The sequence below is a fragment of the Heterodontus francisci genome, chromosome 27 (assembly GCF_036365525.1).
Source record: "Heterodontus francisci isolate sHetFra1 chromosome 27, sHetFra1.hap1, whole genome shotgun sequence".
Lineage (NCBI taxonomy): Eukaryota > Metazoa > Chordata > Chondrichthyes > Heterodontiformes > Heterodontidae > Heterodontus > Heterodontus francisci.
Window position 1 is genome coordinate 56,485,466 of NC_090397.1, and position 27,551 is coordinate 56,513,016.

The window sequence follows — 27,551 nt, forward strand, 5'->3', positions numbered from 1 at the left end:
CCAATTGTCACTCAGAGGCCCCTGAGCCGGCAGCAACGCAGCCCGGAACCAAACCCAGCAGGGAGTGGCTGTTGAGCCGGGAGCAGTGCAGCTCGGATCCGGTAGGGAGTGGTCGCACGGAGCAGAGGCGCTTCCTTTGCACACAGTGAGTTTAACCAGGATTTTTATCCCTTCTGTTTGTGTGAATTTATAAAGTTACAAGAAGTTGAAAGTAGATCATTTATAAAGCGATAAAAGTGAAGATATGAGGTTAAGATGATGTTGAGTTGAAACAATAGTCTTTACACTGAGGGTTGGTGAGGCGGAATATGGAACTCTACACCACAACATAGGAACAGGAGGAGCCCATTCACCCCCGTCCAGCTTGTTCCGTCATTCAATAAGATTATGGCTGATCTGTGCCCTAACTCCATATACCTACATTTGCTGCATGCCCCTTAATGTCTTTGGTTAACAAAAATCTATCAATCTTAGATATAAGATTTACAAATGAAATAGCATCAATTTCAGTTGTGGAAGAGAGTTCCAAACGTCTACCACCATGTGTAGAGGTGTTTCCAATTTCACTCCTGAAAGGTCTGGCTCTATTTTTTAGACTATATGCCCCATAGTCCTAGACTCCCCAACCAGAGAAAATAGGGTAGATAGTTTCTCTCTATCAGTTCCCCTTATATCTTGAAATCTTCAATCAAATCACCCCTTAACCTTCTGAATTCCAGGGAATACAACCCTAGTTTGTGTAATCTCTCCTTGTCATTTAACTCTTGGAGTCCAGGTATTATCTGGTAAATTTATGCTCCACTCCCTCCAAGGCCAATATATCCTTCCTAAAATGTGGTACCCAGACAGTAGTCCAGGTGTGGTCTAACTAGGGCCTTGCATAGCTCAGGGTTGTCCAACAAAGGGCCCACAGATCAGAATCCAGCCCTCCAATCTGCCTGTGGCTCAGCTCTGATTGACGACTCCCATGTACGTCAGGTGGAGTATATAGATGGGACCTGTCTGACAGGCAGAGGGGCCTCTGTCTGTGATTGGTCACTCCTTTTGAAAGACGGGGACTGCCCAGTTAGCATTAGTGCTGATTGGTGGAACGCGGATCGGCCACTCCTGCTGCTTTCGTGCGATTCAGTAAATGTCCTGTATCCTGCACACTGGGCAGGTTCCCACCTCCATTTGCCCCAACTTAAATAATACAGGCATGGTAAGTATCCAATTGTGCGAATGGCTGTTGCAGGGAGTGGGAAATACAGAACAGGGAATATGAGAGGGAAGGTGGAGCGAGAGACAGAGAGTGGGGAGGGGAGAGAGAGAGAGAGTCATAGTCATTTACTTATGGTACAGAGGAGGCTAGTTCTCCATAGAGCTATGCAGTTAGTCCCACTCCCTGACTCGATCCCTGTAGTCCTGCAAGTCTCTTTCTCTCAGTGGCCATCCAACTTCCTCTTGACGTCATTGATCGTCTCCACTTCCAACACCCTATGGGCAGTGGGTTCTATATCATTGCCACCGGCTGTGTAAAAAAGTGCTTCCTCATATTCCCCCTGCAACCTTTGCCCAAAACTTTCAATCTTTGTCCCATAGTCCTAGAAATGGGAGAGAGAGTGTGTAAGAGAAACAGAGGCACACACACAGGCAGAGCACAGGGAGAGGGGGGGGAAAGAGAGATCAAGGTTTCTCCTGACAGATGGAAATCTATCCAGAATACTCTGCATTGAAATTGACTACTTATGCAAGCAAAAACAATGCCGGCTTTGTCACTAAATCTCTTTCTAATCTTGTGACGAGAACATTAGTCAATAAATTAGTCTTCTCATTTAAAGCTTTTTCACAAAAATGCACATTTGTTGTTTTTATTAGGAAGATAAATTTTTAATGCCTTTATCTTTTGAAATTTTCTCACCGGACCCCGGGCCGAGCAAAAATCATAACGTGGCCCTCTGCCCGAAAAGGTTGGACAACCCTGATATAGATGAAGTATGACTTCTATCCTCTTGTATTCTAGTCCCCTCAATATAAAGCCCAGCATTCCATTCGCCTTTTTGATTATTTTCTGTACCTGTTCATGACATTTTAATGATCTATGTACCTGGACCCTCAAGTCTCTGGATGACTTCCACTTTTTCTATCTTTTCACCATTTAGAAAGAATCCTGTTCTATCCTTTTGTGGTCCAAAGTGGATGACCTCATATTTGCCTACATTGAAACCCATTTGCTACAGCTTTGCCTGTTCACCATCTATCGATATTTCTTTGTAAGCAGTGTGGAAGGAAGCATAAAATTACAATGTTGCCTATTTTAGTGTCATCGCATTTGGATATGTGGCTTTCAATCCCATCATTTTAAGTCGTTAATAAATACGGTGAACCCTAATGACAACACTCCTAAAGGAATGTCGTAGGTTTCCATTTTCAAAAGGAGAGGACAGAGGAATCATGGATTGCGTTCTCCCTCTAGAGGCAGAATTTGGATAGCGCTGCCTGTCAAGTGGAAAACATTTTGAAGTGACAAAAATGTTGATGGCCTCGATGTTGCAGTTTGTTAGGCACGTGAGATTCTGTCATGTCATATGATTGTCACATATTCTCTCTTCCGGTAGGGAGATGAATTTTGAACTTCTTTTAGGCAATGTGCAGTTCCGTTCTGCAAATGTTAAAACTTTCAATTTTGCTTTACTTTCTCTGGCCACCAGCCAGAATATTTGTCTCACAATCAGGATTTCCCAACCCCCCGTTTCCCCTATCAGTCAGAATTCAATATCTGTGTTAGCTTCTTTTTAAGAAGCTGTTTTCCAGTCTCACTTCCTGACCCTGCAAGTGGGCTCCTGTTTCAGTCATTGGTGGAATCCATGGAGGTGTTGACGTCCTTGTCTGTTCTGTTTAGTTTAGTTTAGAGATACAGCACTGAAACAGGCCCTTCGGCCCACCGAGTCTGTGCCGACCATCAACCACCCATTTATACTCATCCTACACTAATCCCATATTCCTACCACATCCCCACCTGTTCCTATATTTCCCTACCACCTACCTACACTAGGGGCAATTTATAATGGCCAATTAACCTATCAACCTGCAAGTCTTTGTTTCTGCTGAAGGAATGTACTGTGGTTGGAGGAGAGAGAAGCACTGAATAATCCTCCAATGCATCCATGTTACTTCTTGACAAATCCTTTACCAGATTAATTATTATTATGTGGCATAAACAGAATAAATTATGAACCATGGGAATCCCATCTGCGGACAGACCCCTCCACCTGGGAGTTATCGGTTCAGTCTTCATGCCAGAATCTCTTGTCTTGAAAGTACCTGCATTGAACTTGACTAAATGTTTCTATCTCATCAGCCATTTTTGAGGTGAATTTAGACCCGGGTTGTTGACCGTTTCCTGACTGTGGCCCAATAACCGCTGGTGGATGCTGCAAATTAATTTCATGTAGGACTCTCACAAGTAGCAGGGAGATTAGAGTCTCCATCCCTTTGTCAGCTTGGCTCAACCGTAGCATTCTTTACTCTGATTCAGGGATTACGGGTTTGGGAACTCCAGGGAATGGAGTGCCTAATCTGGGCTGTAGTGTCATGCAGTAGTGAGGGTGTGCAGTATCTCTTTCAGGTGAGACGTTAAACTGAGGCTCCGTTTGCCTATTCAGGTGAATGTACAAGATCACATTGAACTATTTGAAGACGAGCAGGGTATTTTTCCCAGTGGCCTGACCAATGTTCATCCTTCAAACATCAAAACTAGATTATCCAGGCATTGGTCTCATTTAAATAAAGGCAAAATACTGCGGATGCTGGAAATCTGAAATAAAAACATAAAATGCTGGAAATACTCAGCAGATCTGGCAGCATCTGTGGAGAGAGAAGCAGAGTTCACGTTTCAGATCAGTGATCTTTCATCAGAACGCTGGTCTCATTTGATGTTTGTGAGACCTTGCTGAGTGAAAATTGGTTACTAGATTCTGTCAAATAACAACAACTACACTTGAAAATGGGTCATTGTTTATGAAGTTGTTTGGGAGTTCCCGAGAGGAGTGATGAGAGCTACATAAATGCAAGTTTGTTATTTATTGATCTGGACTCAATCAAACCTGGAAACTAGAGGTGAGGGCCATTTGATTAATCCTTATCATAGCCAGTCCCTCTACATTGTTTCAATAATCATTTCCACTTTGAAAATATCGAAGATTGCCATGATAGAAGATGTGCAATTATTTTATATTGTTCTCTGACTCTAATTTCACACATGAGATGAAAGAATCGCAGAAGTGGAAAAGTAATGGATTCTGTACGCCGCACAGCAGCTGATTGATATATGCAACTTAACTAAGTTCCCAAATTCCATTCAGTCTGTACTGGGTTAACTGGCCTCAGCTAGGATAGTAGTAAGGAAGCTAGAATTGGTCTCTGTCTTTGAGCTTGGAGAAAAATCTGCAAAAGACTCTATTACTAATTGCTCTCTGATGGCTCTGTGATGAACACACAATGTTTGGATACTCTTGTCCAAGTCATGAAATACACCCTACTGGTCACTAGTGGTGTTTGCCTGTGATGAGATGTCAGCCATGGTTCAGTGGGTAGTGCATTCACCTCTGAGTCAGGAGGTGCTACCACTGAGCCAAGAGAACAAAGGGATGGAAACTGTTCCCTCTCTGCTACCTGTAAGGGTCCTTCATGAAATTAATGTCTCAGCCAGCAGTTAGTGGGTTCAAGTCCCATTCCAGAGACTTAAGCAAAGAAATGCAGGCAGACATTCCCAGTGTAGCACTGAGGGAATGCTACACTGTCAGAGGTGCCACCTTTCAGATGAGATCTTAAACCAAAAACTCATCTGTCCCCTCAGGCGAGATTCCAGGGCACAATTTTGAAGAGTAGTAGAGGAGTTAACACTGTGTACTGGCCAATATTTACCCCTTAGCCATCATCACCAAACAGATATAAAAAGCTAGTACCCATAGCAACACCTTTTATTTGAAGGAAGTGAGTGGAGTTGAACGAGAAGTTGTTCAATGTGAGAACAAGGTCAGCCAGGTGGAGGAGGGTGGTGGTGGATGGGGACTGGTTGGGTCGCTGTTGAAGGAGGAAGCGGAGAGCTCTCAAACCATCCTGGTGGGGCATGGAAGTGTAGAGAGATTGGATGTCCATAGTGAAGAGGAGGCAATTAGGTGCAAGAAACTGGAAATTGTCAAAATGACGTAGGACATCAGAAGAGTCATAGATGTAGGTAGGAGGAGACTGGACCAAGGGAGAAAAAAAGAAAATAAATAAGTTCAGTGGAGCAGGAACAGGCTGAAATGGTGGGTCTGCCAGGACAATCCTGTTTGTAGATTTTAGGAAGGAGGTAGAAGCGACTGCTCAGGGTTGCGGGACTATGAGGTTGGAAGCTGTAGAGGGAAGATCTCCAGAGGAGATGAGGTCAGTGATAGTCCACAGGACTGTCGTTTGATGTCCGGAGGAGGTAGGAAGAAGTGTCTGAGAGTTGGTGCTGAGCCTCTGCAAGGTAGAGGTCAGTACACCAAACAGCACCACCTTCATCAGCAGGTTTGCTCACAATGTCAGGGTTAGACCTGAGAGAACGGAGTGCAACAAGTTCAGAGGGAGACAGGTTAGAGTGAGTGACGGGAGCAGAGAAATTGAGACGGCTGATGTCTCACAGTCAGTTCTCAATGAAAAGATCAAGAATGGGTAATCGGCCAGAGGGAGGGGTCCAGGTGGAGGGAGAATGCTGGAGGTGGGTAAGTGGGTCTGTTGGTCAGGGGGAAGACTCCTGGTGAAAGAAGTGAGCACGGAGGGGAAGGCGATGGAAGAAGAGCTCAATGTCATGCCGAGTGCGAAATTCATTGAGGTGGGAATACACGTCAAGGGGTCAGAGAGAAGTGAAGGGGAAGAAGGATCTGGAGGGGCATTAGTCCCCATTAGCTGCTGTAGTTTGCATTATTTAACACCTGAAAAGGAAGAAGAAAAAGTTTTTTGTTAATGCGTCGGACAAGACGAAGGCTGAAATGAAACTGCGGAGTCGAACATCTTTGAGATAAGGTGAGGGGGTGCTTCTGCAGAGAGAGGTACAGTGTGTACATGTGGTGGTGCATGGCACTGAGTGTGGATCTCAGGATGTGGTGAGAACGGCAGTCCGAGGAACGTTGTATTTCTCAGGAGATACTTGTAAACCTGAAGTGGCAGTGAATTATACACTACAATAAAAGCAAAATACTGCAGATGCTGGAAATCAACAAAACAGACATCTGGTGATTATCTGTGTGTAAATTGGCTGTTGGCTTTCCTGCTTTTATAACAGTCACTACACTTTAGAAAGTACTTCATTGGCTGTAAAGCACTTTGAATATCCTGAGGTTGTGAAAGGCACTATATAAATGCACATGATCAATGTTTCCGCTACGCGGCATGCATGTGTGGCTGCACAGCAGCATGGAAGATACCGTGTGGGCCTTGTTCTGTGTTAAATACCACACATGCGTGACGCACAATAAAATTAAGGTGCCGCACACAATAACTAGCATTTAAATGGGACGTTGCTCATGATAAAGGATTGAAATTCACCCCTCAGCTGTTGCTGCTTGAGCCACTTCTGATCAGAATGTCTGTGTTTAGTATCCTGGCAGGAAGCCCACCCTGTGCTATGGCAATGTACTGTTGCACAGGCTCTCTGCCTGTCTCTTGGGGCTGGAGAGCATTATTTCATCATGTAGAAGCTCAGGGTCATCTTGTGATGGTTCTTCTCACAGGCACTAGTGGAGATCCAGCGTGACGATGGCTGGAATGGATCCTGTGGCACAGTGCGATATACCTGTTGCCATCCTTCAGAATCGGATCAAAGCTGCTAAGGACCCTGAGGAGACAGCAAAGCTTCAGAAAGACCTGGACCAGCTCCTTGAGGTAACTGAATATGGGGTAGAATCCCCTCCACCCAGTATGTTTCCTCACAACCAGTGACTGATAATTAGTGTAGGTAGGTGGTAGGGAATATGGGATTACTGTAGGGTTAGTATAAATGGGTGTTTGTTGGTCGGCACATTCTCGGTGGGCCGAAGGGCCTGTTTCAGTGCTGTATCTCTAAATAAAAAAATTTTTTTAAGGAGCGATGATCGGCCAGTGATGGGGCTGGCGGTTTGCCAGCCGGTCGGGGAGCTGTTGGGAGGCTGACAGTTTGCCAAATCACCTTATGGTACATGGAATTGAGCAGATGACAGGAGTGCTGCCATCAAACAGCCCCCTCATCCCCAAGGAATTTTCCACTGTTGCCAGGGGAGGGGAGTAAAATGGTGCAATCTCACACATTGGTCCTTTCCGGGTGATTGGGTGTAACTAACAGATCCATTATGTTGCAGACAAGAGAGCTGATCCGGCAGTCGGTGCAACAGATTGTCAGACTGGCTACAGGCTCTGAGGAACAGGCCGAACGTGTGCTCACCTTGAAGCAGCGTCTCACAGAGCGGGAAAACTATCACACTGCAGTGGAGTATTTCCAGGTTCAGTGCTTTGACTGGCACAAGCAGGAGGTACGTCTGTGGCACTGGCATTTATTGATGGATCAGCAGAACATGGGAACATGAGGAGGCCATTTAGCCCTTCAAGCCTGTTACACCATTCAATGAGATCATGACTGATCTCTGACCTAACTCCATATGCCCAACTTTGCCCCTTATCCCTGAATAGATTCAGTTAACAAATATCTATCAAGCTCAGTTAAAATTAACAATGGTCATTTGTGGCAGAAAGTTCCAAACGTCTACCATCCTTTGTGTATGGAAGTTTTTGTCATTCCTGAAAGGTCCACCTCTAATTTTTAGACCATACCCCCAGTGCTATATTCCCCAACCAGTGGATATAGCTTTTCCTCTATCTACCCATCTGCTCCCCTCAATTTTTAGTTTAGTTTAGAGATACAGCACTGAAACAGGCCCTTCGGCCCACCGAGTCTGTGCCGACCATCAATCACCCATTTATACTAATCCTACACTAATCCCACATTACTACCACATCCCCACCTGTCCCTATATTTCCCTACCACCTACCTATACTAGGGGCAATTTATAATGGCCAATTAACCTATCAACCTGCAAGTCTTTGGCATGTGGGAGGAAACCGGAGCACCCGGAGGAAACCCACGCAGACACAGGGAGAACTTGCAAACTCCACACAGGCAGTACCCAGAATTGAACCCGGGTCGCTGGAGCTGTGAGGCTGCGGTGCTAACCACTGCGCCACTGTGCCCCCCTTAATATCTTGAAAATTTCAATCAAATCACTCCTCAACCTTCTAAATTCCAGTCAATGCAACCTCAGTTTGTTTAATCGCTCCTCAAAATTTAACCCTTGGAGTCCAGCTGTCATTATGGTATATATTACAAATTACACCTTAACTATCAGATACAAAGACAGATCACACAGATTTACTCAGAGGTCCACTCAACATATAGGCACAGATTACAGTCACACAGTCCTTCAAAGCTTTGAACTTCCTCAGGGAGATCTCCGGCTCTTTTCTTCCAAGATGTAGCCACCGACTCTCATCAGACAGCAGTTCCCCTTCAACCCGAACTCCATGGTCTTCACCAAAACAGCACACTTCTCTAGAACCACCTCCACTCTGCTCACGACGGTCTTGATGGTGTGGATCCACCAGTATTACCTTAACAGAAATAGCAGCAATTCCTGGATCTAGCCTTCACTTTCTTCAGCCTGCCTGCACTCCACCTCTGTCTGATCTGGCTGTCTTTTAATCTGATTCCAACCAGTTTCTATTTCCCCAGAGATCTGAAGTTTTAGTTTCCCTTTCAGTTAGGGTCTATCTCAAAATAAAATACAAGCTTTGAAACCAGGGTCTGTGCACCCAACAGAACATTCAACAAGTCATCTGTTCAGACAACTGCTCACACATGTCCCAAAAACTGCAGGTTCCATCACACTTCCACCCCCACATCCCCACGCCCCCCCCCCCCACCGCCTTCGAAAAAAGAAAACTTTACTGTGGTATTCCACAATTATACATATCTTATTCATAAAATCATAAGGGCTTAACCAATAACAAAATCAAGTAAATGTGACAATTAGGTTTAGTAAGATTCAAACATCATAAAAATCATAAATCAGAGCCTTCCTTCTGTCTTACACTTTAAACTCTGTACAGAGCATCAGCAATTTCCATTCTTTTTCCCTGCAGCACGCACATTTTTTAGTGTAACTGACTGTAACCTCAAACTCCAACACAACAGGTTCTTTGTTCTGAACTTTTCTAGAAACATAAGTGGGTTGTGGTCAGTGTAAACTACTATTTCCCCCTGACTATTGGGTACATATACCTCAAACTGTTGTAGAGCCAGTACACGATTTAAAGCTTCTTTCAAAATGGTTGAGTACTTTCTTAGCTACTTCTCTAGGAAGCTTAAATAAGCAAACGGTCCGTTCTATACCAGCATCATCTTGAAACATGCACCCCCTACTCCTACATCACTGGCATTGATGGCCACCTTGAATGGCTTACTAAAATGTGGGGCAGCAAGAACTGGCTCCTTTATCAAAATGGCTTTTAACTTCTCGTCAGTTTTTACCATGGAGAAGGTCATGGAAGCTAGTGAGTTCAAGGGAAGGAACAGCGATATCCTGGAGCATATCAACTTTACAAGGGAGGAGGTGTTGACGCGCATTAAAGTGGATAATTCCCCAGGGCCTGACCAGGTGTATCCTAGGATGCTATGGGAAGCAAGGGAGGAGATTGCTGGGGCCCTGGCAGAGATTTTTGTATCATCGTTAGCCACGGGTGAGGTACCGGAAGACTGGAGGATAGCTAATGTTGTGCCTTTATTTAAGAAGAGCAGCAGGGATAAGCCAGGGAACTACAGGCCGGTGAGCCTTACATCAGTGGTGGGAAACTTATTGGAAGGGATTCTGAGAGACAGGATTTATATGCATTTGGAAAGGCAAGGTCTGATTAGGGATAGTCAGCATGGCTTTGTGTGTGGGAAATCATGTCTCATGAATTTGATTGAGTTTTTCGAGGAGGTGACCAAGAGGATTGACGAGCGCAGGGCGATGGACGTTGTCTACATGGACTTTAGCAAGGCCTTTGACAAGGTCCCGCATGGTAGGCTGGTCCAGAAGGTTTGAACACATGGGATCCAGGGTGAGCTAGCAAATTGGATACAAAATTGTCTTGGTGATAGGAGGCAGAGGGTGGTAGTGGAGGGCTGTTTTTCAGATTGGAGGCCGGTGACCAGTGGTGTGCCACAGGGATTGGTGCTGGGCCCTCTGTTGTTTGTCATATATATTAATGACTTGGATGTGAATGTAGGGGGCATGATTAGTAAGTTTGCAGATGACACCAAAATTGGTGGTATAGTGGACAGTGAAGAAGGTTGTCTAAAGTTACAACAGGATATAGATCAACTGGGAAAGTGGACAAGGGATTGGCAAATGGAATTTAATGCAGACAAGTGTGAAGTGATGCATTTTGGGAAGTTAAACCAGGGCAGGACATATACAGTGAATTGCAGGGCCCTGGGGAGTCTTGTTGAGCAGAGAGACCTTGGGTTGCAAGTACATAGTTCCCTGAAAGTGGCAACACAGGTAGGCAGGGTTGTGAAGAAGGCATATGGCATGCTTGCCTTCATCGGCCGAGGCATTGAGTACAAGAGTTGGGACGTCATGTTACAGTTGTACATGACGTTGGTTAGGCCGCATTTGAAGTACTGTGTGCAGTTTAGGTCGCCGCACTACAGGAAAGATGCGATTAAGCTAGAGAGGGTGCAGAAAAGATTCACAAGGATGTTGCCTGGTTTGGAGGGCTTGCGTTATAAAGAGATTGGATAGGCTGGGTCTGTTTTCCCTGGAGCGAAGGAGGCTGGGAGGGGACATGACAGCGGTATATAAAATTATGAGAGGCATAGATAGGGTAGATAGCCAGAGTCTGTTTCCCATGGTAGGGGTGACTAAAACTAGAGGGTATAGATTTAAGGTGAGAGGGAGGAGGTTTAAAGGGGATCAAAGGGGAAAATTTTTCACACAAAGAATAGTGGGTATCTGGAATGAGCTGCCTGAGGAGGTGGCGGAGGCAGGAACAGTAGCAACATTTAAGAGACATCTGGACAGGTACTTGAATGAGCAAGGCATAGAGGGAGATGGAATTAATGCAGGCAGGTGGGATTAGTATAGATAGGCATTATGGCCGGCATGGATGTGTTGGGCCGAAGGGCCTGTTTCTATGCTGTACGACTCTATGACTTCTCAAATGCATTTGGCATGACTCTGACTTTCAAACTTCACATTTTTCTTTAACAAATTTGTCAATGGGGTAATTACTGTGCTGAAATTAGGGACAGATTTCCTGTAGAACCCACACATACCCAGAAATCATAACACTTCTTGTTTTGTCTTGGGTACAGGAAAGTCTATCACCTGAACCTTGGCATCTCATGGCAACACTTGACCTTGATCCACAATATGTCCTAAATAAGTGACCTTGGCCTTGACAAACCTGCTCTTTTCCAGGTTTATGACAAGGTGAGCGTTGGCCAACCTGTCAAATAGAGTTCTTAAATGTCTGACATGATCACACCAAGTGTTGCTGTACACCAAAAGGTCATTGATGTACACAACACAATTATTCAACCCAGCAATCGCTGGATTGGTTAATGTTTGAAATGTAGCCAGTGTATTTGCATACCAAATGGCATGACTTTACATTGGAACAGACCATCTGGTGTCACAAAAGCAAAACTTTCTTTGGCTTGGTCAGTCAAGAGGACTTGCCAATATCCCTTAAGCAAATAAATCTTGCTAACAAGGGCCAGGTTCCCCACCCTATCCATACAGTCCTCGAGCCTTGGGATTGGATAGGAGTCAGTCTTAGTTACTACATTAACCTTTAGATAATCAGTGCAGCATTTTTGAGAATCATATGGTTTCCTCAAATTCTTTGATGAAGTGACAAAGTTGATTGATGAGGGAAGGGCTGTAGATGTCATATACATGGACTTCAGTAAGGCGTTTAATAAGGTTCCCCATGGTAGGCTGATGGAGAAAGTGAAGTCGCATGGGGTCCAGGGTGTACTAGCTAGATGGATAAAGAACTGGCTGGGCAACAGGAGACAGAGAGTAGCAGTGGAAGGGAGTTTCTCAAAATGGAGACGTGTGACCAGTGGTGTTCCACAGGGATCCGTGCTGGGACCACTGTTGTTTGTGATATACATAAATGATTTGGAGGAAAGTATAGGTGGTCTGATTAGCAAGTTTGCAGACGACACTAAGATTGGTGGAGTAGCAGATAGTAAAGGGGACTGTCAGAGAATACAGCAGAATATAAATAGATTGGAGAGTTGGGCAGAGAAATGGCAGATGGAGTTCAATCAGGGCAAATGCGAGGTGATGAATTTTGGAAGATCCAATTCAAGAGTGAACTATACAGTAAATGGAAAAGTCCTGGGGAAAATTGATGTACAGAGAGATTTGGGTGTTCAGGTCCATTGTTCCCTGAAGGTGGTAACGCAGGTCAATAGAGTGGTCAAGAAGGCATACGGCATGCTTTCCTTCATCGGACGGGGTATTGAGTACAAGAGTTGGCAGGTCATGTTACAGTTGTATAGGACTTTGGTTCGGCCACATTTGGAATACTGCGTGCAGTTCTGGTCGCCACATTACCAAAAGGATGTGGATGCTTTGGAGAGGGTGCAGAGGAGGTTCACCAGGATGTTGCCTGGTATGGAGGGCGCTAGCTATGAAGAGAGGTTGAGTAGATTAGGATTATTTTCATTAGAAAGATGGAGGTTGAGGGGGGACCTGATTGAGGTGTACAAAATCATGAGAGGTATAAACAGGTTGGATAGCAAGAAGCTTTTTCCCCCAGAGTGGGGGATTCAATTACTAGGGGTCACGAGTTCAAAGTGAGAGGGGAAAAGTTTAGGGGGGATATGCGTGGAAATTTCTTTACGCAGAGGGTGGTGGGTGCCTGGAACGCGTTGCCAGCGGAGGTGGTAGAGGCGGGCACGATAGCGTCTTTTAAGATGTATCTAGACAGATACATGAATGGGCAGGAAGCAAAGAGATACAGACCCTTAGAAAATAGGCGACATGTTTAGATAGAGGATCTGGATCGGCGCAGGCTTGGAGGGCCGAAGGGCCTGTTCCTGTGCTGTAATTTTCTTTGTTCAGTGCCAGAATGACCGGAGAACTCCAACTACTTTGATTGGGTTCAATCATATCATTATTTAACATTTATTGAACCTCCTCCCTGACTTTGGCCAATTTACTGGGATTGAGTCTGTAGGGATTTTCTTTAATTGGTTTAGCTTCCCCTGCATCAAAGTTATGAATAGCCAGAGAAGTATGACCTGGCTTATTTGCACTTACAGGCTTATGTTCCCTCAATAGGTCAGTTATGTCTTTCCTCTGTTGCTTAGATAGATGTAGCACCTCATCCAGATGCTCAACACCTCTGCATTCACCAGCTTCACCCCAGGAGCCTCAACATGAGAATTCTCAGTCTGACTCATCATCTGGTTCTTCACATGTGCCAGTGTCTGCATTCTGTACCACCTGCACTACACCTACTGGCTGACTATACTCATGGTCATAGTACCTCTTCAGCATACTCACATGACACACCCTTTAACTCTTTTGTCTGTCTGGGCTACTAACTGCATAGTTTAAATCACTGAGTTTCCTTTTGATACAGTAGGATTCACTAAACAACTTCCAATGGTTCACCAGGCAAAGGCAACAAGACCTTATCCTTGGGTTGAAAACTACATGCCTTAGCTGTTCTATCTGCATATGCTTTCATCACCTGCTGAGAAGCCTAGAGATCTTCTCTGGTGACTGCACATGCTTTTGAGGGTCTTTCTCAGAACTTTGACACATTGAAACCAGTAGACTCATTTAGTGTGTCCCTAATTGTGAATAACAATGATATCCCTCTATCCCAGTCCTGGGGATAGACAAGACAATAGGTCCTAATCATACTCTTTAGGGTTTGGTGATACCACTCCAAAGCACCTTGGAATGGAAGGCGATAGGCAGGCAACTTGAGCTGCTTCACTCATGAATTACACATGACTTCCTGAAATACACCCGACATGAAACTTGACCCCTGATCAGACTGAACTTCTCTTTGCAACCCATGCCTAATGAAAAACTGGACAAACTTCTCAATCACAACTTTCGCTGTGATCTTCAATGGTGCTGCCTCAGGCAATCAAGTGGACAAATCCACAATAGTCATGAGATACCTATGACTTAGTCTTAGGCAAGGGTCCAACACAATCCACAAGAACCCTGCTAAATTGTTCATCAAATGCAGGAAACAGTATTAATGGGCTGGCTTAATTAAAGGCTGTAGCTTCCCAACCATCTGACATGTCTTACAAAAGTCAACCACATCCTTATGCACCTTCAGCCAGTAAAAGTGTGCCATTACCCTAGCCTGAGTCTTCCAATGCCCAAATGACTCGCAACTGGACTCTCATGGGCAATTCTCAATTTCACGGCAAGAGCAAGGAGGGACGACAATTTGATGGACTCTCGCCTATCCTCATCAGCGGGCCTCTGGGGAGATCTCCACTTCCTCATCAAAATGTCATTTTTGATGTAATAACACTCTGGGACCTTTTCAGCCTCTGCCTCAGAATACACCATCTGAGACAAGCTCCTCAAATCAGGGTCTGCCTGATGTTCCTCAACCAAGGAAGATCTGCTAAACAATTCACCATTAGAGCCTTTACCACCAACATCTCCATCCAAATCCTTGAAAAAGGTTTCAGCCAACCAAATATCTGAATTGTCCTCCATAACAACTGAATCCGTCTCATCTTGTTTAACCCTATGAATCTGGGACCTAGTCAGAGCTTAATCTGGGAATAGTCTGGGAAATTCTTCCTGCAAAACCTCAGTTTCTGCAGCTTCAGCTAGCTTCCCCGAAACCACCGGAGACACCAATACCTTATCCCCAGTCATTTCCCAGCAAAAATCCACACCTTCAGTAGGCGAGCTAGGAATGACATCAATGGTAACAGGACCAGTTTTTCTTTTAGTTTTATGTTGTTTCCTACCTCTAGTCATTCATGGCCACTTTTGGCCAGTACAGCACTTGCCTCTTAGGGGTATAAACTGGTTCTATACCATAATAAATTCCTTTTTAATGCATCTATAAGGCAATATAACTATTACTGACCGTTGGCTCATCCAACATCCATTTTCCAAACAGGGTCATTGAACAAAGATTAGAAGGGTGATCTCTAGTTGATTTCCTCCTTCTCTAACTCTGGCTAAGATCAGTTGGCTTAACATAGAATGGGATTGATTGTGGGACTATCCTGGTCTGTACTCTGTTCATGCCATTTACCTTGAACCATTGGTTGGGGGGGGGGGCGGTGGGGGTGCCATAAAGAATCATCTTTAAGTTATTGGGGTGAAACATAACAATGTTATAAACCCACTTCCATCTTCTTTATGGGGAGTAAGTTTCAAACATTAGAAATAAATTTTCATGATTGTACTGTTATAGTTGATTATTTCTGTTCCGAGTACAGAAGGTAGAATATGAAGGCCGACTAGGAGTCCATTGGAATAGTCAAGTCTAGAGGTGACAAAGACATGGATGAGGGTTTCAGCAGATGAGCTGAGGCAGGGACGGAGTGGGACAATGTTATGGAGGTGGAAAGAGGCAGTTTTAATGATGGTACGGATGTGTGGTTGGTAACTCATTTCAGGGCCAATATAACACCAAGGTTGCGAATAGTCTGGTTCAGCCTCAAACAGTTAGCAGGAAGAGGGTTGGAGTTGGTGGATAGCGAATGGAGTTTCAGGGGACCAAAGACGATGGCTTCAATCTTCCCAATATTTAGTTGGGATAAATTTCTGCTCATCCAGTACTGGATGGTGGACAAACAGTCTGACATTAGGGACCGTGAAGGGGTCGCAAGAGGTGGTGGTGAGGTAGAGCTGGGTTTCGGCATGGGTTTCAGATGATGCTACCAATCTGCTAAGTCATGCCCTCTCCACCACTTTAAATGCCCTTGTCCCTATTGAAACTATTACTCTTGCTCACCTTAGTCATTCCCCCCAGTATACCCCTCATCTCAGCTCCCTTAAGACCAAGAAATGCAGATTTGAACATTTTTGGCAGACAGTTGGTTTAATAAGCCATCGCCAGATCTGTCTGGAACACAAAGCATTAATCGGGTCCTGCTCTCCATTGGTAAAACTGCTCATTATTCAAAGATCATCCAAGAAAGCAAAATAACTTCCTGCTTCTCTTCACCACCACAAATGGTGGTCTTAAACCACACCCCACCTCTCCACCCTTGCCTTCAACAAGTGCAAGGAACTTGTGGACTTCTTGCCACAAGGATTGAAACCATCCATTCAGCTGCCTCTACTGCTGCCCTCCCTCTTCATAGAATGGCTGGCTAGACTTCCCCTTGTGTTCCCCACTGCCCTAGCCCTGAACTTGCGTCTTTTCTCGAGATTCTATCCCATCTTCTGCCTTGCTTTCACAGAACTCGTCTTGTCCATGAGACCCACCTCCCACTCCCTTGATCCTATTCTGACCAAACTGTGAACTAACCAACTACCCTTCCTGTGCTCCATAATAGCTGGTATTAACTGTCCCCCAACCCCTTCAAATCAACCATCACTCCTCCCTACAAAAAAAAACTCACCCTTGATCCGTCTGTCCTTGCAAACTACAGCCCCAACTCCAACCTGCCTTTCCTCTCCAAAATCCATGAACGTGTTGTTGCCCCCCCAAATCCATGCTCATTTTTCCTTCATTTTCATGTTTGAATCCCACCAGTTGGGTTACCAGCCCCACCACAGTATTGAATTGGCCCTTATCAGAACCACAAATGATATTCTTTGTGATCGTGACCATGATCACAGAATAATACAGTGCGGAAGAGGCCCTTCGGCCCATCGAGTCTGCACCGATGCATTAAAGACACCTGACCTGTCTACCTAATCCCATTTGCCAGCACTTGGCCCATAGCCTTGAATGTTGTGATGTGCCAAATGCTCATCCAGGTACTTTTTAAAGGATGTGAGGCAACCCGCCTCTACCACCCTCCCAGGCAGTGCATTCCAGACTGTCACCACCCTCTGGGTAAAAAAGTTCTTCCTCAAATCCCCCTTAAACCTCCTGCCCCTCACCTTAAACTTGTGTCCCCTCGTAACTGACCCTTCAACTAAGGGGAACAGCTGCTCCCTATCCACCCTGTCCATGCCCCTCATAATCCTGTACACCTCGATCAGGTCACCCCTCAGTCTTCTCTGCTCCAGCGAAAACAACCCAAGCCTATCCAACCTCTCTTCATAGCTTAAATGTTCCATCCCAGGCACCATCCTGGTGAATCGCCTCTGCACCCCCTCCAGTGCAATCACATCCTTCCTATAATGTGGCGACCAGAATTGCACACAGTACTCCAGCTGTGGCCTTACCAAAGTTCTATACAACTCCAACATGACCTCCCTGCTTCTGTAATCTATGCCTCGATTGATAAAGGCAAGTGTCCCATATGCCTTTTTTCACCGCCCTATTAACCTGCCCTTCAGCCTTCAGAGATCTATGGACAAACACGCCAAGGTCCCTTTGTTCCTCAGAACTTCCCAGTGTCAGGCCATTCATTGAATACTTCCATGTCACATTACTCCTTCCAAAGTGTATCACCTCACACTTTTCAGGGTTAAATTCCATCTGCCACTTTTCTGCCCATTTGACCATCCCATCTATCTTCCTGTAACCCAAGACACTCAATCTCACTGTTAACCACTCGGCCAATCTTTGTGTCATCCGCGAACTTACTGATCCTACCCCCCACATAGTCATCTATGTCATTTATATAAATGACAAACAATAGGGGACCCAGCACAGATCCCTGTGGTACGCCACTGGACACTGGCTTGCATTCACTAAAACAGCCATCTGTCATCACTCTCTCCTACAGCTAAGCCAATTTTGAATCCACCTTATCATGTTACCCTGTATCCCATGTGCATTTGCTTTCTTGATAAGTCTCCCATGTGGGACCTTGTCAAAGGCTTTGCTGAAATCCATGTAAACTACATCAACTGCACTACCTTCATCTACACACCTGGTCACATGCTCAAAAAATGCAATCAAATTTGTTAGGCATGACCTCCCTCTGACAAAGCCATGCTGACTATTCCTAATCAAATTTTGCCTCTCCAAGTGGAGATAGATTCTCTTCTTCAGAATTTTCTCCAATAGTTTCCCTACCACTGATGTGAGACTCATTGGTCTGTAGTTCCCTGGCTTATCTCTACAACCTTTCTTAAATAGTGGGACCACATTAGCTGTTCTCCAGTCCTCTGGCACCTCCCCAGTGGTCAGAGAGGAATTAAAATTTTGGGCCAGAGCCCCTGCAATCTCCATCCTCGCCTCCCACAGCATCGTGGGACACAAATTGTCCAGACCTGGAGATTTGTCCACTTTTAAGCCTGCCAAAACCTCCAATACCTTGTCACTCCCTATGACAATTTGCTCAAGAACCTCAGTCTCTCTGAGTTCCATATCTACTTCCTCATTCTCTTGGGTAAAGATAGATGTGAAGTATTCAGTCAACACCCTACAAATGTCCTCTGGCTCCACCCACAGATTTCCCCCTTGGTCCCTAATGGGTCCTACTCTTTCCCTGGATATCCTCTTCCCATTGATATACTTATAGAATATATTGGGATTTTCCCTACTTTTACCAGCCAGAGCTTTCTCATGTCCCCTCTTTGCTCTCCTAATTGCTTTCTTAAGCTCCATCCTACACTTTCTGTACTCCACTAATGCTTCCATTGATTTGCTCTCTTTGTATTTGCTAAAAGCATCTCTTTTCCTTCTCATCATACCCTGAATGTTTCTGGTCATCCATGGTTCTCTGGGCTTGTTGCTCCTACCTATTACCCTAGAGGGAACATGTTGGGCCTGTACCCTCTCCATTTCCTTTTTGAGTGCCCCCCACTGCTCTTCTGTAGATTTCCTGACGGGTAACACTTTCCAGTCTACCTTGGCCAGATCCTGCCTTATTTTGCTAAAATTCGCTCTCCCCCAATCCAAAAGCTTTTTTTGCAACTTGTCTATTTCTTTCTCCATAGCAAGCTTAAATTGTACCATGTTGTGGTTGCTGTCACCAAAATGCTCCCCCACCAACACATCAACCACCTGTCCGGCTTCATTCCCCAGAATTAGGTCCAGCACTGCACCCTCCCTTGTTGGATCCTTTACATATTGAGCTAAAAAGTTCTCCTGTATACATTTTAAGAACACCACTCCATCTAAGCACTTAACATGATGACTATCCCAATTAATGTTGGGAAAGTTGAAATCACCTAATATAATTACTCTATTATTTTTACACACCTCTGCGAATTGCACACACATTTGCTCCTCAATTTCCCGCTGACTATCTGGGGGTCTATAATAAACACCTAGCTGTCCCTTTTTTATTCCTAAACTCTACCCATAAAGCTTTGTTTGATGCCCCCTCCAAGATATAATCTCTCCTTACTGCAGTAACTGACTCCTTAACTAATATTGCAATGCCCCCTCCTCTGTCTCGCCTGAAGATTCTATATCCTGGGATATTGAGCTGCCAATCCTGCCCCTCCCTCAACCACGTCTCCGTGATGGCTAATATATCACAATTCCACGAGTCAATCCTTGCCCTTAACTCATCCGTTTTACCTGTAATACTCCTGGCATTAAAGTAGAGGCCATCCATCCTGGTCTTACTCCCTTGAAACTTACTTCCACTGTATTCCTTCTGACTTGTTTGCTTTCCTGTGTTTAGCTGTGTCCCTATTCTGCTGAGGACAGGTAGGAAATGAAAGAAGCTCCTCGCTCCCTCCTCACCGAACTCCCTCAGTCACAAAACTCCCACTTTAGCCCTCTAATGCAACCCAAGTCAGCATTGTAAGATGGCCCACTTTTATACTGTCTGACTCTAGCCTCTGAAAACTGGTTTAAGCCAATTATCTAGTTAACAAGGTGCAGCTGCAAGCAGAGCCTGAGTGAACTCTGTTTAAAGCTGGTCTAAAACTCACCATCTCCAACTCAAACAGCAACTGTTAAGTTAATTTGCAACTTAAAAGAAAGACTAGACTTTAGATACAACTAACTCTTAATTACCCTCAGTCACAAAACTCACACTTCAGCACTCTAATGCAACCCAAGTCAGCACTCCAGTGCAAACTATCCTTCCTCATCCTTCGATCTGACTGCAGCCTTTGCTCCAGTTACCCACACCATCCTCCTCTAAAACCTCTTCCATTGTCCAGCTGGGTGACATGCCCTTGTTTGGTTTTATTATCTATCTAATCATAACCAGAGAATCACCTGCAATGGCTTCTCTTCCCACTCCCACATTGTTACCTCTGGAGTTCCCATGGATTTATCCATGGCCCCCTCCTATTTCTCATCTATATGCAAAACTATATAAAATATTGAATATAAAATACTGAAAATAACAGGAGGCTAACTTCTGCACTCGGATGTAATAGGGGCGGCACAGTGGCGCAGTGGTTAGCACCGCAGCCTCACAGCTCCACCGACCCGGGTTCAATTCTCGGTACTGCCTGTGTGGAGTTTGCAAGTTCTCCCTGTGTCTGCGTGGGTTTTCGCTGGGTGCTCCGGATTCCTCCCACAGCCAAAGACAAGCTTGATAGGTAAATTGGCCCTAGTATAGGTAGGTGGTAGGGGATTATAGGGACAGGTGGGGATGTGGTAGGGATATGGGCTTAGTGTAGGATTAGTATAAATGGGTGGTTGATGGTCGGCACAGCCTCAGTGGGCCAAAGGGCCTGTTTCAGTGCTGTATCTCTAAATAAATAAAATAAAAATAAATAAAAAATAAATTTAAAAAAAATAAAAAATAAAATAAAATAAATAAATAAATAGAAAGGTTCATTACTACCGACATTTAACCTGTTAGATGAAAGGCCAAACAGAACAATCTGGCAAAAAAACTAACAACCAAAGTCTCGAAATAAGCAAAACTGAAACAAAAACAAAAAATGTTGCAAAAGCACTGTGATTGATAGTGGCACTTGTGCACAGTGCTGTCATCATAGAATCATCGAAATTTATGGCACAGAAGTAAACTATTCGCCCATCTTGCCTTTGTTGGCTGAAAGAGTTATCCTGCCTAATTCTACTTTCCAGCTCTTGGTCTGTAGCCTTATAAGTTTAGGCACTTCAAGCGCATGTCCAAGTGTGTTTTAAATGCGATGAGGGTTTCTGCCTCTACCGCCCTTTCAGGTAGAGAGTTCCAGACCCTCCACCACCCTCTGGGTAAACAAGTTTCTCCTCAACTCAACTTTAATTCTTTAAATCTATGTCACCTGATTATCGATTTCTCTCGAAGGCAAATAAGTCCTTCATATTCACTCTGTCTCAACCCCTGATACTTTTATACGCCTCAACCAAATCTCTCCTTCAGCCTTTTCTGTTCCCAATACAACTCCAGCCTATCCAATCTTTTCTCACTGCTAAAGTTCTCCAGTCCTAGAAACATCTTTGTATATCTCCGCAGTATCCTCTCTGGTGCAGTCTTATCCTTCCTATAATGTGGTGACCAGGACTGTATGTAGTTTTCTAGCAATGGCCTAACTAATGTTTTATACAATTCTAGCACAACCACACTGCTCTTTCCTTTATTAGTCAAGGCATGAAATGTAAGTATCTCATATGCCACCTTAACCAACTTATTTGCCTGTCCTGCTACCTCTAGGGATATGTGGACATGCATTCCAAGGCCCCTCTGTTCCTCTACACTTCTCAGTAACCTACCATTTTTTCCCTTGCCTTGTTTGCCTTCCCCAAATACATTACCTCACACTTCTCTGGATTGAATTCCATTTGCCACTTTTCTTCCCACCTGACCAGTATGTTGGCATATTCCTGCAGTCCAAAGCTTTCTTCCCCACTATCAACCACACAGCCAATTTTTGTATCATCTGCAAACTTCTTAATCATGTCCCCTAGATTCAAGTCTAGATTATTGATAGATATCACAAAAACCAAGGGACCTAGTACTGAGCCCTGCAGAATCCACTGGAATCAGCCTGCCAGCCACAAACACAGTCAACTATTGCCCTTTGCTTCCTGCCCATTTGTGTGATCGTGCCTATATGTTTATTGTTCCAATTCCCAATCTCGGCTTGAGGAATGTTCTATTTTATAAGGGCGGTTTTGGGTGCGGGCGGGGTGGATGGGAATAGTTAGTAAAATAAAAATGTTCCAATTCTAAATTCATATACCATTTTGGAGCATCTCATTGTTGTAACTGGTGTAGAGAGAAGAGTTTCCATGTATTGGTGTGGACACCCTGAATAAATTTCCATCTGTGTTTTTATTGTTGCAGTATGAGTATGCTCGTCACCAGCTGAGTCCCTTCGTCAATCTGTGCGAGGAGCAGGTCCCACTGACACGGTACAGTATCACCCAACGACCCCTGTACTCGGGCAAAGTAAAGAAAACCCGAGGTTCATTCAATTGTTGTGTGGGGGGTCATTTAGCTGTTTAACAGAAACCCTTATGCAAAATAATGAGTGAGGTAGGGAGTATGTTTCCTTAATTTTAAGCTAATGTTTAGTGAAAGGTTTGATAAGTATGAAGGAAGAATGCAACATAATACAAGAATACATTAGGAACGTGCAGACTGGGCACTTAAGTGGCAAATGAACACTAACATAAATAAATGTGATGCACCTTGGTAGGAAAACCAGAAACACTTAGAAAATAAGAAACTGAGTGGGGCAGAAGAGAAATGGGACCTAGGGATAAAAGGTGAACAAATGATTAAAAACACTGTCGCAGGGTGGCAAAGCAATTAACAATACTAACAGCACAAATTTATTTTTAGGAGTATAGAATACAAAAGTAGTGATATATTAAACTTAGAAGATCCTGGTCAGACCGCACTTAGGGTATTGCATACAGTTCTGGTCTCCACTAAAAAAGGACACAGAAGCACTGGAGAATGCGCAAAAAAAAGATTTACAAGGTTGATGCCAGAACTGAGAGATTACGGCCATCAGAAAAACATTGAACAGGTTGGGGCTTTTTTCTTTAGGAAAGTGAACATTTAGAGGAGACCTGATAGAGGTCTTTAAAATTGTGTCTGGGTTGGGCAGCATAAATGTGGAATAAGGACCATAAATACAGGATAGTTACTAATAAATCCAGTAGGGAAATTAGGACAAATTTCTTTATTCAGAGTGGTTAGAATGTGGAACTTGTTACCTTTGCAGTGGTTGTGGCAAATAGCTTAGATGCTTTCAGAAATGAACTACATAGATTGCATGCGAGATAAGGGAATCAAAGAATGTGCTTAAAAGCTCAGATGAGGCAGTTTCTCATTTCCTGGAGGAATGGAAGGCCAGTGATGTGGAGTATCAACACCAGCACAGACTAAAAATAAATAAATAACTGGGTCAAATGGCCCGTTTCTGTGCTGTATATTCTGTATATAAATTTTATGTAATTAAACGGTTCTAAGGCTGTTTAGATAAATGGCGGTAAACTTCACTGTATAAATACAAGGTTAGAGACAGGTTACCCAGGGCAAGAGCAATAATACCCCTGTCAAATGAAAATGAGAAACTCGAATAACCTCAGTTATTACAAACCTGGATTACTCATCTGGAAGCTGAGAACACAACTTCCCGTCTGAACCAACGCCAAACTTAGCCTTGCGCAAGAAATCAGCCTCGTCACATTCAAGGTAAATTGAAGTAGGGAAACCTGGGCAGTGCGATTGGGTATGACCAATTGTCTCAGTAGTCAATGCATCTTTTATCAGTTTTGGGCTGTCTAAATTGGAGACCCTGTCAGTGGATTGTATTGGTGATGTCACCAGATGTCAATAGAATATAGTGTATATGGCTTACATGAGAAACTAAAAATAGAGAAGCAGGTAATGTACCTGCTTAAAAAAAAGTCTCCACTTTGTCAGGTTGAGTCTCTAATAAAGCTTTCTGAAAGTTGCATGCTCAGTGGATCCTTAATCTGAATCTTGTATTTCTCTGCACTGGATGGGCCTTCAAATTGTGAAAGAAGTTTGTCCCTACTTGCACTCGAATGTTCACCAGCTTACAGAATGAGTCAAAAGCAAAATACTGCAGATGCTGGAAATCTGAAATAAAAACAGAAAATGCTGGATTTACTCAGCAGGTCAGGCAGCATCTGTGGAGAGAGAAAAAGAGTGTTAATATTTCAGGTCTGTGACCTTTGAAAAGTCACAGACCTGAAACATTAACTGTTTCTGTCTCCACAGATGCTGCCAGACCTGCTGTGTACTTCCAGCATTTTCTGCAGAATGTCGCTTCTTTCTGAAAATTGTTTTCTTTACTTTCTGTTGTCATGAGCTGCATTGTAATCATTTTGTGTTTGAACAGGATCAAGGAAGCAATCGACCAAGTGAGTGAGAAACTGAAGAAATGACAAAGTGAAAAGCCTCTCTTCATTTAGTGGAGGCATGGATCTGCCTCTCTCTGCTTGGTGTGTCTTCCAACTGGAATCAAAACTTTCGAAGCTGGTAACTCCTCTCTCTGGTTTGGCTGGTTAGCCCACAATACTCAGAATAACTGGACAGGGGATCACTCCTGAACAGCAAGTCACTTGATGCAAAAGCAAACCCCAAAGAACCCTCACATTTTCTTCTCTAATTGCACTGATAATATAATGCTACTGAGCATTTATCAAGCAAATTGTTATATAACATACTTGGTTATTGTAAAACTCCTAATCAAGTCAAACTCAAGATCACTAGGTATGCCAAAGGATGGATTTAAGACTCATTTTCCTTCTTGAGTATGCCCATTATACATTGAGGGTTACGGGATAGGTCCTGTATTGATGGTCTCAAAGATAAACAGCTTGGTTACCTGACGGATGCACCAGTCAGCTGGCTGGGCCACCTGTTTTAGGTACAAAGATCATCAGTTACTAGGGCACTATCTTTATATAGGTGATGAGTCTCTTGCTTTGGGAGACTAGAAGAGCAGTGTACTGTTTGATGGTGGAAGCATGACACCATTGAGTGACATCATTCCATTGTCCATTTGCAAACAAATGAAAACATTAACAAAATCACTTACTTGAAGATTGTCAATTTAAAATGCCAACATTTTCAGGAATATGAAAAATGTATTGGGATCAAATATCCATTCCCTTTTTGATTAACTTCAACCTTGGTTAGCCACCTTCTCACCACATTCTGTGATCCCATCTCTTTCCAAAAATGCATCCAGTTTCCTACTGAACTCATTTCTATTGGCTCCTTTGTTTCGTAACTCATTAATTCTTTGGGTGAACAGGTATTGCCTGTTTTTTCTTCTCTATAAATACAGATTCTTTCTATGAATCTGGCTCCCTAATTTTTAATTTGGGTCTCTGGCTTTTGAATTTTCACTGCGGTAGACATTTTGCCTGGCTGAGCTTCACTGGTCCTCTTTGTACTCTTAAATTTTGGTTCAGTCAATCAAACACTTGTTTCAAACAGGCCTAAATCTGTTGATCTTTGCTTGCTTGTGATGGACCCATTGGATTGTCCACATCACCACCTCACTCCTCAGATCACACAACAGAATTAGAAAATGCCATTCGGCCCATCAAGCTTATTCCACCTAGAGTCCATGTCTGGTTGGGTTATCAAGGACTTCTGTCCCACATCACCTGTCAACTTGCTCACAACAGAAAGCATCAATTTCCTTCATTGACCTTCCTCAGCAACTTAAAACAATCAGTGCCATTAATACCTCTCGACCCCAATCAGCTTTCTCAACAGACATTGACCCAGCTCCAATTAAATGTTAGTTGGTCCCAAATCAACCAACTGTTTTTTTTTAAAAAGCAATTTTGAAGCTTGCTTGTTGCCCAGAAATGCTGTACCATTTTCAAACTGGCCAGTCTAATCTACTTTACTCTGTCCACATTGCCCAGTCTGGTCTACTTGAATGCTCTAGTTCTACACTCATTGTCCAAGTTTAACTGTTTATTTACTTCCACCTCTTTGGTACATTTCATAACTTTGAAAGGTATGTCATGTCTCCTTTGCACTCCTTTAACTATTGTACCTAACCTTGTTCCTCTATGTACTAGTACCGGAGTCTTGTTGTACATGTACAATTTGTGCTGGAGCTCATACTGTGATGCTGTGGTAGAAAATATCCTGTGTTTTGGAAACTTCTGTTTTACCAAAGTTTCTGTGTTGCTCATTTGCTCTCATTCTTCACATCCACAATGTACACCAACCCAATCTATCTGACCTTGACCATAGAGCTCTTTTTAAAACTCCTTTAATCACTGTTACCTCCCTTGTTAACAATATGAATGTTGTAAGTTTTTAAAGAGTGCTTAGGACTTGACCATATAATCTAGGCTGACACTTCAGAGCACTACTGCAGGTGTGCTATATTGGTGACGGTGCCACCTTACAGGCGAGATGTTAAACCCGAGGCCTGCAAATCTATTGAGGTAAAAGTAAAATCTCATGGTAATATCTGAAGAGGAGCAGGGTTTCCGCGTCAACATTCATTCTTCAACCAACACCAGCAAAACAGGTTAACTGGTCTTTTGTCCCATCTACTGTTTATGGGATCTTGTTGTATGCAACTATTTCCCTGTGGTGACTACACCTCAGAAGTAATTAGTTGGCTGGGAAACACTTATGAACATCCCAAGTTCATAAAAGGTGTTTTCTAAATGCAAAATTCTTTATTTCCTATCACTAATTTAGTTTTAAGTAAATTAAATGACTTGAGAAACATTCCAATTGAGTTTATTGGGGTTTTATTTGTTCTGTTCTTCAATCTTTTATTCATTGACCTGCTAATCATATAGCATGTTGTAAAAATCAATTAAACCTTTAAATACTTGGAATAAAAGTTCAGCTGTTTATATTGAACCTGGTGTGAGAGAATTGGGATACTTGGATATTTCAAGTCTTGAGATTGTAAAAAGAGGAGAAGAGTGGGGAAGGGAAATAGCTCTGCAGTTTTGAGGTCCTGAGAATGAATGAAAAAGCTAAGTGATGAGCCTCCGTTTCAACACAGGGAAAAGAGAAAGGTGGTGGGTGGGCAAGGGTGCAATTGGAGGAATGAGGGGAAATTTACAGGAGCACTGATCACAATAGTATAAATAAAACAAAGAGGAATTCAGTAGTAAATGAGACAGACAAAGTAGATCTGGAAAACATTAAAGCACTGACAGGACAAGGGGGCAAAAGTTCAAACAAAAATCAAATTGGGACTGACATCAGAAAACTCTTCATTCAAAGAGTGATGTACACATGGAACGGATTTCCGGGGGGCGGTTGTGGGGGGGCGGTTGAGTGGAGGCGAAAACCCCTGGAATGGCTCAAGAAAAATTAAATACTGGAACATAGAAACTGGAGTAGGCCATTCCATTCCTAAACCCTGTTGCGCCATTCATTAGGTCATGCCTGATTTATATCCTAATGCCATCGACCCACCTGGTTTCTTAACTCTTAATGCCCTTGCGCAACAAAAATCTGTCTCCGTTTTGAAATTTCTGAAGGAGGG

The 27,551-nt window shown here is 43.7% G+C and overlaps 1 protein-coding gene across 2 annotated transcripts; it reads left to right on the plus strand.

Moving 5' to 3' along the window:
• LOC137384842 (legumain-like) lies at window positions 1-26,782 on the plus strand. 2 transcript variants are annotated; one of them, XM_068059402.1, is made up of 5 exons: window positions 1-145; window positions 6,738-6,888; window positions 7,341-7,511; window positions 22,370-22,490; window positions 24,405-26,782. In XM_068059402.1, exons 2-5 carry the CDS (start codon window positions 6,763-6,765, stop codon window positions 24,428-24,430), a joined length of 444 nt encoding a protein of 147 aa, XP_067915503.1. In that variant the 5' UTR covers window positions 1-145; window positions 6,738-6,762; the 3' UTR covers window positions 24,431-26,782. The 2 variants fall into 2 exon arrangements, with proteins under 2 accessions (XP_067915503.1, XP_067915504.1); XM_068059403.1 differs by having other exon boundaries at window positions 7-145; window positions 22,370-22,437.
• The last annotated feature ends 769 nt before the right edge of the window (window positions 26,783-27,551 follow it).